At 34.3% G+C, this 12,503-nt stretch overlaps 1 protein-coding gene across 9 annotated transcripts in view; it reads left to right on the top strand.

Moving 5' to 3' along the window:
• Nucleotides 1-12,503, top strand: part of NCOA1 (nuclear receptor coactivator 1) — a 244,326-nt gene that overhangs the window by 143,278 nt on the left and 88,545 nt on the right. For all 9 annotated transcript variants that reach the window (XM_072770848.1, XM_072770853.1, XM_072770847.1 and 6 more), the window contains 2 exons: nucleotides 5,781-5,886; nucleotides 12,298-12,464. In XM_072770848.1, the coding sequence (XP_072626949.1) occupies nucleotides 5,798-5,886; nucleotides 12,298-12,464 (256 nt within the window). In that variant the 5' untranslated portion in view covers nucleotides 5,781-5,797. The remainder of the gene's footprint in view (nucleotides 1-5,780; nucleotides 5,887-12,297; nucleotides 12,465-12,503) is intronic.

Genomic DNA, 12,503 nt, shown 5'->3' with positions numbered 1-12,503 from the left:
TAAAGCCATTCCACAAATAGAACAGCTGTAATAGTTTTCACTCATCAGAGGTTTTGCATTCCACTATCTGTATATTGTGTTTTGTAAATAGAAAGCAGTTAATACCAGAATCATATCATCAGCACATTGTTGGTGACTCTCATAGCTTCTTAGTGTTGGCTCTTATTTTGGTAGGCTGCCTGTCTTGTCTGGCTGCTGTTGAATTATTGTCTAATATCTTCTCAGTTCCAGAATCTCAGATAAATTTAGAAGATGTCAGTCTCCAGCCTGTAGTCTGAGGGGAGAGCACAGTATGGGGAATCTGACTTTAAATCTAAAAACGTTTGTTGCTCAAAATGATACAGTCTGTGAGATTGTATTATTTATGTTTACAGTTGTATGACTGTAACATGACCTCATGTCTCTACAATACTATGAAAAATTGTAAGACATTTCCCCCAAATGGTACAAAATTAGAAGAGATGTTCTCCAATTTCTAGATCAAGAAAACAGGTTTTTTTTCCCATTGAAAACAGAGTAACAAGGACTTCAAGTGAGCTCAGTTTCTCAATTATAAGAAAGAATTCCAGAGTTTTATGAAGGATTCCAGAAAATATTTAACCATAAAATATCTTAAATATCCTTTAAACTTTTTTTTTTCCTTTAAACTTTTAAATGTTGTATTAGTTAAGTAGTTTTGTCACTTCAAACTCATCACCTGTTTTAGCTTCTGTATCTCTTGGGCATTTTGTTAGACAATGGATATACAGTAAAAAAAGATCTAGTAACTGGCTTTGAGTTCATAATATAGAAGGGGAGGCAAGCAGGAGAATTACATTTTATAGCATAGTATAGTAAGAAGTATATGGCCCTTTCTATTTTGAGAGCCAGTAGAATTCCAAGTGGATAAATTCTCAAATGAGTATAACTTAATGTCTTTGGAGGCAGAAAAGACAGACAGATAAGGAAGTAATAAGTAGTCCTTAAGCAGGAAGTAGGGACTTAGCTATTTTTCTTTGGGTTTAGTAAACTCTAAACTCTTCTCTTTATTTTCTGCTTTGTTTCTTCTCTCTTCTATTTCTACTTTTAGTTAATGTCCCTTCATTATTACAAAATTTGTTGCATAGTTCCATTTTTTTATATTAATACATTAAAAATATTACATTTTATTTCTATGTGAATATAAAATGAAGTGGCTTCTTTGAATTTTCATAGGAAAAGAAGGTAGCAATTATATTAATTATAGTAATATTTTACTCAAATGATTATTCTTATTTTGTGTTTGGGTTTCAGAATCTTTTGACATCTTTTTGTTGTGGTGGTTGATATTACAAGTCTGGCATATTTGCCTTTGCTCTGAGGCTTAAATTGTAATTATTTTCCTTATCATAGGTCCTTCCTCTCTCCCACCATAAGAGATTTAACAAGTTTTTTTTTTTTTTTAATGATGACATTAAATGACAATGCAGCTCACCTTATTTATTCATCATTAATAGAAGCCTGGAATTTAAAAGTCCAGCATATTTTATAAATGTTGAGTTTGAGGTGACAGATATCCAAATGAAAAAGTCCCATTTAGCAGTTGGAAACTTAAATACCAAATTACTGAGATGAGAAAGATTGTACTTACCCTTTGTAGCAGAAGTCTTAGAATGGAAACCAGACCTTGTCATTCCTCTGTTCTTTACCCTCCACTGATTGCCTAATTCAGTCAGAGTAAAGCTAGTCTTTAAAATGGTTTTTATGGCCTTACATGATATAGCCTCCTGTGATCTTTCTGAGATCATCTGTTCCTCACTCTCTGGTTCTAGCTACATTGATCTCTTTTATGTTTCTCAAAAAGCATAGTTATGCTCTGGCCTTAAGGGTTACAGCTCTTCCCTCTGCCCCTGCCAGGAGCACTGTTTCTCCAGATACCTTTCTCCCTTCCCTCACCTCCTTCAAGGCTTTGCTCCTATCTCAACTTCTCAATGAGGCCTTTTCTAACTATGCTGCTTAAAGTTGCTGACTCTTCCAGAACTTTCACACATATCTCTATTTTCGCCTAATTTTTCTCTGTAACACTTAACCACCTTCTAATATACTCTATAACTTACTTTTTAATTTTATTTATTGTCTCTCTCCCTTACAATAAAATGAACCTCTCTGAAGACAGTGATTTTTATAAATTTTATTGACAGCTGTGTCCCCAGTACCTCAAACAGAGGCTGGCATATACCAGGAACTCCATAAATATTTGTTGCTAAGTTAAGTTAGGGCTACCCACTGAGATCAATTTAAAGTTTTCTGACTAATATTTACCTTTCCTGGGAGCATGAAGTATACTAAAGATTTTATTTTTTTATTTTATTTTTAAATTTTTTTAAATTTTTTATTTATTTATGATAGTCACAGAGAGAGAGAGAGAGGCAGAGACATAGGCAGAGGGAGAAGCAGGCTCCATGCACCGGGAGCCCGATGTGGGATTCGATCCCGGGTCTCCAGAATCGCGCCCTGGGCCAAAGGCAGGCGCCAAACCGCTGCGCCACCCAGGGATCCCAAGATTTTATTTTTAAAGTCTTTCCTTAAAAAAAAAAAAAAAAAAGTCTTTCCTTAGGCTCAAAACTAAAATTAACGTATGTAATCTACATGTATGTACAACTATTAACTTAAAGATTTTATATATGTCATAAAGTATAGTATATAACATCTGTAATTTACTGGGTGGCTCAGTCGGCTAAGCGTCTGCCTTCAGCTCAGGTTATGATCCTGGGATCAAACCCTGCATCAGGCTCCCTGCTCAGTGGGGAATCTGCTTCTTCCTCTGCTTCTCCCCTTGCTCATGATTTCTCTCTTTCTCTCTCTGAAATAAATAGATTTTTTTTAAATCTATAAATACTTCATTGAATGGATGTTTAGTCACTTAATTCACCACGGTCCTATAATAGATACACAATAGGTGAGAGCTGATGGAAACTTTGTATATTATGTCAAAGTTAAATGTCCTGCAGACAGGATTTAGTGAAGGGTTTTAAGCAAGAAATTGAGATGAGCAGACTTAAATTTTTGATAGCCCACTCTGGTTTCTCAGGGAGACCATCTGGAAAGCTACTTTAATAGTCCAGCAGGAGGGGATGAGAGAATATGAAGAAGGAATGGATTTTGGAAATATTTAGGAAATAAAAATTGACAAATCTTGGTGTCTGCTTGAATGTGGGGTATGAGAGAAGAGGCTAGAATGACTCCAACATACCAACTGAGAGGAGAAATAGAAATACATGCGGTAATGTTAAGTTCATTTTGGAAAGTTGAATTTGAAGTGCCTGTGTGACATCTGGATAGAGATATATGGTGAGGAATTGGATCAGGGGTCTGAGACCCAGGAGGTGTGAGCTAGAGATGGGGTTTCAGGGATAGTCAGTACAGAGATGTGTTTTGAAATCATGTTGAGTGAGTGGTATCACCGCAGGATAATGTATATACTCTGAGGGAAAAAGAGACCTTAGGATGTTAGGACCATGAGGAATTCTGACTGCAAAGAATTGGGCGAAAAGTACTCAGAATAAGGTAAGAAGAAAAACCACACTAAATTCTCATCTGTCAGTTCATAACTTAAACATCACCTCTGCAGAGAAGGCTCAGGTGATCCCCCAGTTAAAATTAGGTCTCCTCTATTGCTTCTATTAACCCTATTCTTTTTCTTGGTAACTTTTATCACAATTTAAAATTCTGTGTTATTTTTGTGTCTTATTTATGTCTCCTGCTGCATGAGGGCAGGAACCTCTCTTTTGCTGTCCATTACTTGCTCAGCTTTTAGCACAGTGCCTGATGCATGATAGATGGATAGATTTATTTGTTAAGTAAATGAAGAAAGTTTGGGATCACAGAAGCCAATCGATGACAAAGTTTCAGAAGGTAACTATTTCACATGTTGCTCTAAGTAGTCCAGTAAAGTAATAATAATAATAATGATAGCTAGCAGTATTGAGCCCTAGTAAAATGAAGGAATGAAAAATGTCCGTTGTATTTATTGATGAAGAGGTTTGGGATGAATTATCCACTGAGTGAACACTGCCCCTCAGGGAGCTCTCTGTCTACAGAGGGGGTAATAACAATAGCTAGCTTCTCCAGGAGCTACAGTATGCTCTTTATATGCACTATTTAGTCCTCACAGCAAATCTGAAGGTAGGTGAAGGTAATTATTACCCTTATGTTACAGATGAGGAATTAGGTTAAGGAGATTACACACTTTGCCCAGATAGTGGTTAGGTTGAGATTTAAACTTAAGGCCTTCTGACCCCAAGGTCCATGCTTTTAACCACTGTGCCCCAGTAGGGGGATCCAGTTGATTCATCAGGGAACTGATACCTTGAAAATGACATTTGAGCAGGAATGGTTTAGGTGCTGTTTATAGGACAGATTAGAAGTGAGAGACTGGAATTGAGAAACCAGATACACCGTTCTTGCATTAATCCAGAATGAGGCATTTGGTTCCAACTGGAATCATAACTATATTTGAAAATAAAGGAGAGGATGATCTAAGATCTCTTATTAAGGAAGAATTGACAGGACATAGATACCAGTTAAAAATCAGGAGTAAAAGAGAAAAGTAAAAAGTAATTATAAGACTACAATCCTAGGCATTGGAGATTTTTATGAACTGCGCTTCTAATATGGGAGAAATTCAAAATGTGCCCTTTTGGTTGCATGAAATAATAAAATTGTGATTAGAATTTTAGATGCTATTTATAACTGAAAGGGAGATTGACAATCTTTGGTATGGAGAAAGGGCTAGAGACAGTAAGAGTAAGTTTTAGGACAAGAGGAAAAGGATTTACTAGATGTATTAACTAAAACCATGTGAGAGATTCTCAAGGATCGTGGCCTTTTTTGTAAGAAACTTTAGAAGCACAGCTGCCATCGCTGTGGCTTAATAATTTTATAATTTAAGGAAAAGTTAAAGGTTTTTCCCATTTAACAAGAATTTTCTTTCCTTTTACAAGAATAGGTGGAGTGAAAAAGAATGGAGGAGGTGTGTTGTTTGGCACTAATAAAATACAAAGGTAGTGATAAATATAAGGCCAGGAATATAATTCTGAGTGTCATTAGGGATTCTATGAAGAATAGTGGTTGATAGGGACAGGTCAGAAGGGATCTGTAAGTGCAGTCACTAACTGGCACAACATGTGAGAGAGAGACCTGGCTGGCATGCTCAGGGAAATGACTTTGTGTTCTCTGGCATCTATACCAAGATCCTAACATGACTAAACATTTGATCTTTGTCGCCTGACTACATAGACACAAGGTTAGGAGTATAGAATTCAAAGTTGGTAAGTACCAAATCTAGTTCATCGCTTTAACTTCATTTGTATATGTATTATTTATTTTCCCTATTGTATAACATCCCAAACCTTATGAATAAAAGTTGTTTAAAATTCTTTTAAAAGTATAACCTAAAATGAACATAAAAAATATCTGACTCCAAATTATACATTGTTTTTACATTTACATCTAAAAGTGATGTTTTTTCTCTGAAAAAATTTCAGTATCTACTTCATGATTCTAATAATATTTTCATCCTAATTGACCTTTATGATTTCATAAGGGCTTATTAATTTTGTTTTATAGATACAGAAAAGAAATTATAGAAACACTAACTCTATGCTTTTGTATAGATGTAGTGGTTTTTATGACAGCTGTAATTAGCTATTCATTGAGAGACTACAAAGTTTAGATATCTTCTAACCTAAGGGAGCCTCCTCCTCCCTTGTGGTTAGAAAGCTCACCAGGGTAGATTTCTTATTGTTGTCCTTCCTTTTTAGGTGTGAAGTTTTTCAACATGAGTGGCCTCGGGGACAGTTCATCCGACCCTGCTAACCCAGATTCACATAAGAGGAAAGGATCGCCATGTGACACTCTGGCATCAAGGTAGGAACACTCTTTTCTTAGTGTATATCTGAGAGAACTTCTTTATCAATTTTATTGACATTTTAGAGCTCCTGTTCCATCTACTCCAAGTTTACTTGTCTTCTTTGAGTCCCTTAGACTTACCATGCTGTCTTGCTTCCCCCAGGGCCTTTCCACATGCTTGCTCCCTCTAGATTTCCTGGAACCTATAGAACACCTGTATGTTATCCAGATGCCAGCTTAGATATTACCACCTTAAAAGAAGCTTTATTTCCATAACTATCATATTAAATCTCCCTCATTCGTGTATCTGTCTCACATTATGTCTATAGCTCTGATCCATAAATTCAAGTTTTTACTAATTATGTGATTATTTCACAAATCCTTGGCTTCTCCACTACACACTTAGACTACCATTTGGTAAGGACCTTGTCTGTTCTTACCGTTTTATCCCTAGTTTGTAGCATAGTATTTGGATTATGTAGAGTAACGACACAGTAGGTATTTGTCAAGTGAATAGATAAATTCATTGTACATCTTTAATTGCTATCTTAGAACATTATGGTCTTAGTAGAACAAAGAAATATATTGTTATAATGTTAGGATTTTAAAGGATCTCTATTTATGAAATTAAATATTTGTATATTGTAAGGAATATGATCACCTTCAATTGGCTAAAAGAGAATTACTGCTAAGGAGACTCTAACAAATTCCAGATAGAAAAGGAACCGCAATCACATCAAAAGAGCAGCTTTCTACCTGAGAGGAGAAGAGTGGGGATCCATTCACCTTCTAGGATCTAAAGCAAGCAAGCTTTCTCAGCCTTTCACACTATTGTCATTGTCAGCCAAATAATTCTTTGTTGTAGGGCACTATCCTGTATTGTAGGATGTTTAGCAATATCCTGGGCTTTCACACTAAAGGCCAGTAGCATCTTTATATCATTTGTGATAACCAAAATGTCATATCAGTTGTGATTGCCAGAAATGTCTTCAAACATTATCAAATGTCTGTCAGTATTTCCCAAGGATGGGGAAAGCAATATGGCCCCAGTTGATAATAGCTGATCTAGAGAGTTGAAGTGACAAAAGACTCTTTTGTCACTGGATTACATGCTTTTTTTCTCATGGCAAGGAAAGTAAAGGATTTTAACGAGAATGCCTAGAAGCTGGAAAGAGAAAAGTTAATCAGTTCAGAGAACTATCATAGAGAGATCATAACCTAAGTACTCATAACCACAGGTAAGTCTCCAGATGCTCAGAGGATATCAAGATACAATCCAGATTTATGTTGTCAGAGTAAATGTTCTTATTTCTATCTGTATATAACAAAGTCAGTCGTTTACAAAGGAAAACTTAAGAATAAATAATTAAAACTATGTTTTTTGGATTTAATTTTTTTATTTGGGGGAATTTAAATCTATAAAAGTATAGACGCTAAGAAAGTATCTATACTCATCACATATATTTTATGGTATTGTTAGTATTTTGTTAATATTTTATCGTATTTGCATAGTCTTGTTTGAAAAAAGGTAGTAAAATAATTAATGATTAAATTGATCTGTCTGCAATTAATTTCTCCATTTTTAATAATTATGTATATAAAAGGATTGGTGAGTAAATATATATTGTACAATACTGTATAGCATATATATTTTCCTATTATACGCTCTTTGCAGCATGCATCTTGAGATATAAGCACATAGATTCAGTCCTGTCACCTTTTGATTAAATATTATATTACAGATGTACACCATTTGAAAAATCCATTTCTCTACAGAAGAGAGCTTCCCTATAGATAAACAAGCTTTTTGTTAGAAATTTTCTCTCTTACTGCTAGCACTGCAGCGAACATCCTCATATACACCTTCTACTTCATACGTAAGAGTTCCTTTAGGATCTGTGTACATATTTTTTTTTTGGATCTGTGTACATTTTTTTGTTAACTAGGTAACTACCACATCGCTCTTCAAATAATAAGCATCCAGAGTTTTGTTTTTTTTTTTTCACATCCTTACCCACACTACTCTCTCTCCTCATTTTAACTCTTTGCCAATCTGATTGATGTGTGTGGGGTTACAGTTTCAAGTATATTTCACTGATGACTAGATACATTGATCATGGTTTTTGTTTTCCTCTTCTGTGAATTTCCTGGTTATATCTTTTGCCCATATTCCTGCTAAGGTGTTTGTCCTTTTTATTTGTAAGAGTTATGTTTAATTTTCTAGGTACTACTATTTGTTGCTTAAACTTGATTCATATGCTGTCTCCCAGTCTAACTCTGTTTTTGAAATCTTTTGACATATTTTAAAACCTTCAGTTTTCATGTGTCAAGCTCATGGGAGGGGGGTCTTATTAAAGAATATTTTCCCCTCTACTTCAAGACCTTCACTGCATTTTTACATATTTTCTTCTAATAAATATTTAAAGTTGTAATCAATCTGGAATTTATTTTTGTGTATGATATAGTTTTATTTTTTCCTACGTAGAATAGAAGTGGTTATGAATGACCCTATCCTTTCCCTGCTTTTGTGCTGTTACCTTTATCATGAACTGAGTTCCTGAATAGATAGAGATCTAGTTTCGAACCTTCTTATGACAGTCACCTTGATATCTGAAGGGGCAGGACATTCTTTTTTGTCATTTTTCAAAATTGTTTTCCCTGTTCTTGTCCCTTTACCATTCCATTCAGATTTTAAAATCAGTTTTATAAGTTTCCCCTGGGGGGAAAAATACTCCTGGGATCTAGATTAGAATTTCATTTACTTTTGTGCATTAAATTGGGAGAGAAATGACATTTTTATTTTCTAGACTCCAGATTCTAGAGTGTTCTTATTTGTAAATATAAAGGCTGTTCACTTATTCAAGTCTTCACTGTTCTTCAGCAATAGTTTATAATTTTGCTCTTTGAACAACTAGCCCGTCTTTAGTTAGATAATTCCAGGGTATCACAGAATTTTTATTGCTTTTAGAAGTGATATAATTTTGTCTATTGCACCTTCTAATTGGCAATTTTTAATATACAGGAATACTAATGATTTGGGATTATTGGTCTAATGTTCTGAACTTTCTTATTTGTTTTATGGTTTATTTATAAAACTTTGATATTTTTTGTACCTACATAATCATGTTATTATAAATATCAAAAAACTAATATATTATTCTCAGATGTTTTAAAGATAATCCTTATATGGTAAGGATAATCCTTATCCTTGTATGTTTGCTTTCAGAATGTTTGAGAACATTCTCTCCTTCAGGTTTATAAGTGTGGGCTTTAGTTTTCAATTGATATTTTTGATATGGTAAACCAAAACTTTGTGATTTTGAAACTGGAGTTTGCACATGAATACCACCTTGTCATGTTTCTTTTGGTTTGTTATCTGCTGTCACTTTAAACAGATTTTGAACTCATTAATCATAAAAGTGTACGTTATATTTTAGGGTATTGAGAGCCCTTGTGCCCATGAGCCCTGATAGAGTTTCTTAGTAATTGTTTGATGGGATGAGATGTCTCATATATCCTCCTATTCTCTTTTCTCCATTCCTTAACTCTACTGGAGAATGGGGATTAAAATGCTGGTCTCAAAATAGTGGATAGCTGTGCCTTGTGCCTGTATAACATTTCTAATTCAGCTCAACAAGTGCTTTATTAAGTGCCTGCTATTCAACCAGCATGGTGTGCATGATGTTATAAGGATATAAGTGAAATGAGGCATGTTTTCTATCTTCAGGGAGCTTACAAATCTGGTCATGCCACACATTCTTCTAAAACCCTCTGGGCTTCCTCTTACCCTGAAAATAAATAATCATAGCCAAAATGTTGATAATAGATAACATTTATTGAACTAATAGCCAGGAATTCTGCCAAGCGTTTTACATCTTTAATCCTCACAAAATTCTGGGAGATAATTAATGTCATCATCCTTGTTTTGCAGTTAAAGAAATTGAAGCTTAGAAAAGGTAAATTGCTGCCCAGGTAACTTGCCCAGGGTTACATAGCTAATAAATGACTGAGGAAGTTTCAACTTGTGCTTTTAAGCAATATACATGCTCTTTATCATGGTGTATGCAAGAGCCCTCATGATTGGGCCTGGTCCTCATCTCTTGCCCTTTTGTTTCTTATTTATACATCAGCCATGCTGAACTACTTACAGGTTCTTTAACTTGACATTTTCATTCTCATTTTATATCTTTGAAAAAGCTGGGTTTGTTTGCCTCCCCCACCCTGAAACCAATCCCTCTCTACTGGCTGGGTTGGGACAATTCATTCTCTAGGTCTAGGTGCTACCTCTGTGAGCTTCTGTAGTATTACAGTCTTGTCAGTGTAATAGCTCCTTTTCTTTATTCTCACACTAATTGGGGCTACCTCTAATTTAACCGTGGGTCCCTGGTACATACTACAAGGTTATCTGGCACATAATAAGCAGAGGAACGTTTATGAAAAAGCTAGTAGTTGAAAACAAAAGATACATGAGGAGTTAATTCATAGCTTTGTTAACTAGCATGTGTGCCAGATCAATGGAAGTCTGTTGGGCTGGTGAAATGTAGGTGGCCCAGAGTAATAAAGGAAACCTTCTTTTCCATTAAGGTAGAAATTTTTTGTCACACCCGCCCCTTCTTCAGTTTTAACTTTATTTGAATATATCTGCTCTCATTTTCTGTCCTTGCTTATTCGTTACTTCATTTTGTGGTGATTTTCCTAGTTTCATTCTTAAGTCATTTTATAGACACCTCAGCATTTCGTTACTCTTAGCTTCTTGCTTCCTCTCTCACCTCTCTGACTATCCTGCCTTTCTATCACTTTCTTTTACTCTACAGTGGTGTCAGGCATTTCAGTTTTACATAAAACTTAATGTCAAAAACAGATTTGAGAGTTCCACCACATGAATCCAATTTACTCATATTGGAATTTAGACTCCTGGATTTAAACAGATCATACTTTAAACTGAATCTACAAAATAAGTGTAGTATGAATTAGTTTCTCTAAGGCAAAAACAGGTGTCCTCTTAAATACTTGTCAATTTGCAGACATGGGGTTCTCTGGAACCTTGCATATATGAAAATGTGTGTTACTCATTTTCTTCATGTTTTCAACACCTTGGTGTGAAGTTTGTCAAAATACCTTGCTGCATATACTATCTGGAAATTCTCAGATAAAGTTTTACTAAGTAAAATGAGACTAATAACTCAATAATGAAAGGCTTTAAAGATAAAGACAATGTGATTATTATGGTTTTAAAATTTGGTTATGTTTTGGGATGTGTACCATTTTGTAGTATTTTGTTTTATGTAGTTAAATACATTTGATTGGTTGACTTGGTTCTTTTCAACTTACTACATTGTTATGGAAATGCTATTGCTTTTATCGTGTTTTTTTATTACGAAAAGTGGTATTTTAATTGTCAATTATGAACTTTTTAAAAAGCAACTGATCTTTCCCTCTTTTCACCTCTTTTTTCTACCATTATACCAGATGTTTTTGATTGCTGCTTATTAAAACAAAGAGCTATTTGTGACCAGTCTTTCTTATTATGTTAATTTGATAATGGAAAAATTCATTTCAAAGTAATACTTCACTGTCTTTGCATGTATTACATAAAGCAAGTTGCCTGATGATTTGGCTAATTAAACCAGGAGTAAAGACTGGAAAACAAAAGTGAACGATATTCATTCACTTCATTTGAATGAATATAAAATGCTAGCTGTTTGCACTATTATCCTTTGTTCTCATTATTTTGCTTCCAGATAAATCAAAATTGATTGTATTACATTTATGAGAACCTATAAATAGATGTCTTTTCTATTTTTTTAGAACAAAGTTGTATACAAAAGACATTCTCTGTACCTTATCTCTAATTATTGATCTATTATTCTTTTTATTTTACTTTTTGGATGGATACTCCTTTCTTTTTGATGAGGACCAACTAATGGTCTAATCATTATACGAATTAAGAGTTTATTAGAAATGAGTTTTTCAGATTTCCGAGCATAACTTATTTGAACTAGTATAATCTCACTGCTTAATTTATATATATCAAAGTTATTTGAAAATTCACATCTTCTATTTCAAGGAGTTATTATTTAGAATATAAAATAAATTCCAAGTGCAACTTGTATATGTACTGTCTGCTTCCTTTTAATGTTTAACATTCATTGGCTATTTGAAATATTTGATACATTTACATCATTAAGGAGGAAATACATCTGTGATGGCAGTTTTTCTTTTTATGTATTTTGGCCAGAATTGTCTTCTGCACTTTGGTATTTTGGAGTATCTGTTTTTCAGATGTGAATTTAGATTGTTTTCAAAATCTGACTTTATATTTCAGATAAAATTACAGATCTCTATAAGGTTGTTAATATTAAGTACTTGAACAGAGAAGGAAGTATGATGATAGAAATGTACACTAACTGGTTTTTCTTTGTGGAACAGCACTGAAAAGAGACGCAGGGAGCAAGAAAATAAATATTTAGAAGAGCTAGCTGAGTTACTATCTGCCAACATCAGTGACATTGACAGTTTGAGTGTAAAACCAGACAAATGCAAGATTTTGAAGAAGACAGTCGATCAGATACAGTTAATGAAGAGAATGGAACAAGGTAAACAAAACAAAACCATGGCTGTGTGCTTTTTTTATA

The sequence above is a fragment of the Canis lupus genome, chromosome 12, assembly GCF_048164855.1.
Source record: "Canis lupus baileyi chromosome 12, mCanLup2.hap1, whole genome shotgun sequence".
NCBI lineage: Eukaryota > Metazoa > Chordata > Mammalia > Carnivora > Canidae > Canis > Canis lupus.
The sequence above is the reverse complement of the archived record's forward strand: the minus strand, read 5'-3'. Positions and strand labels throughout refer to the sequence as shown.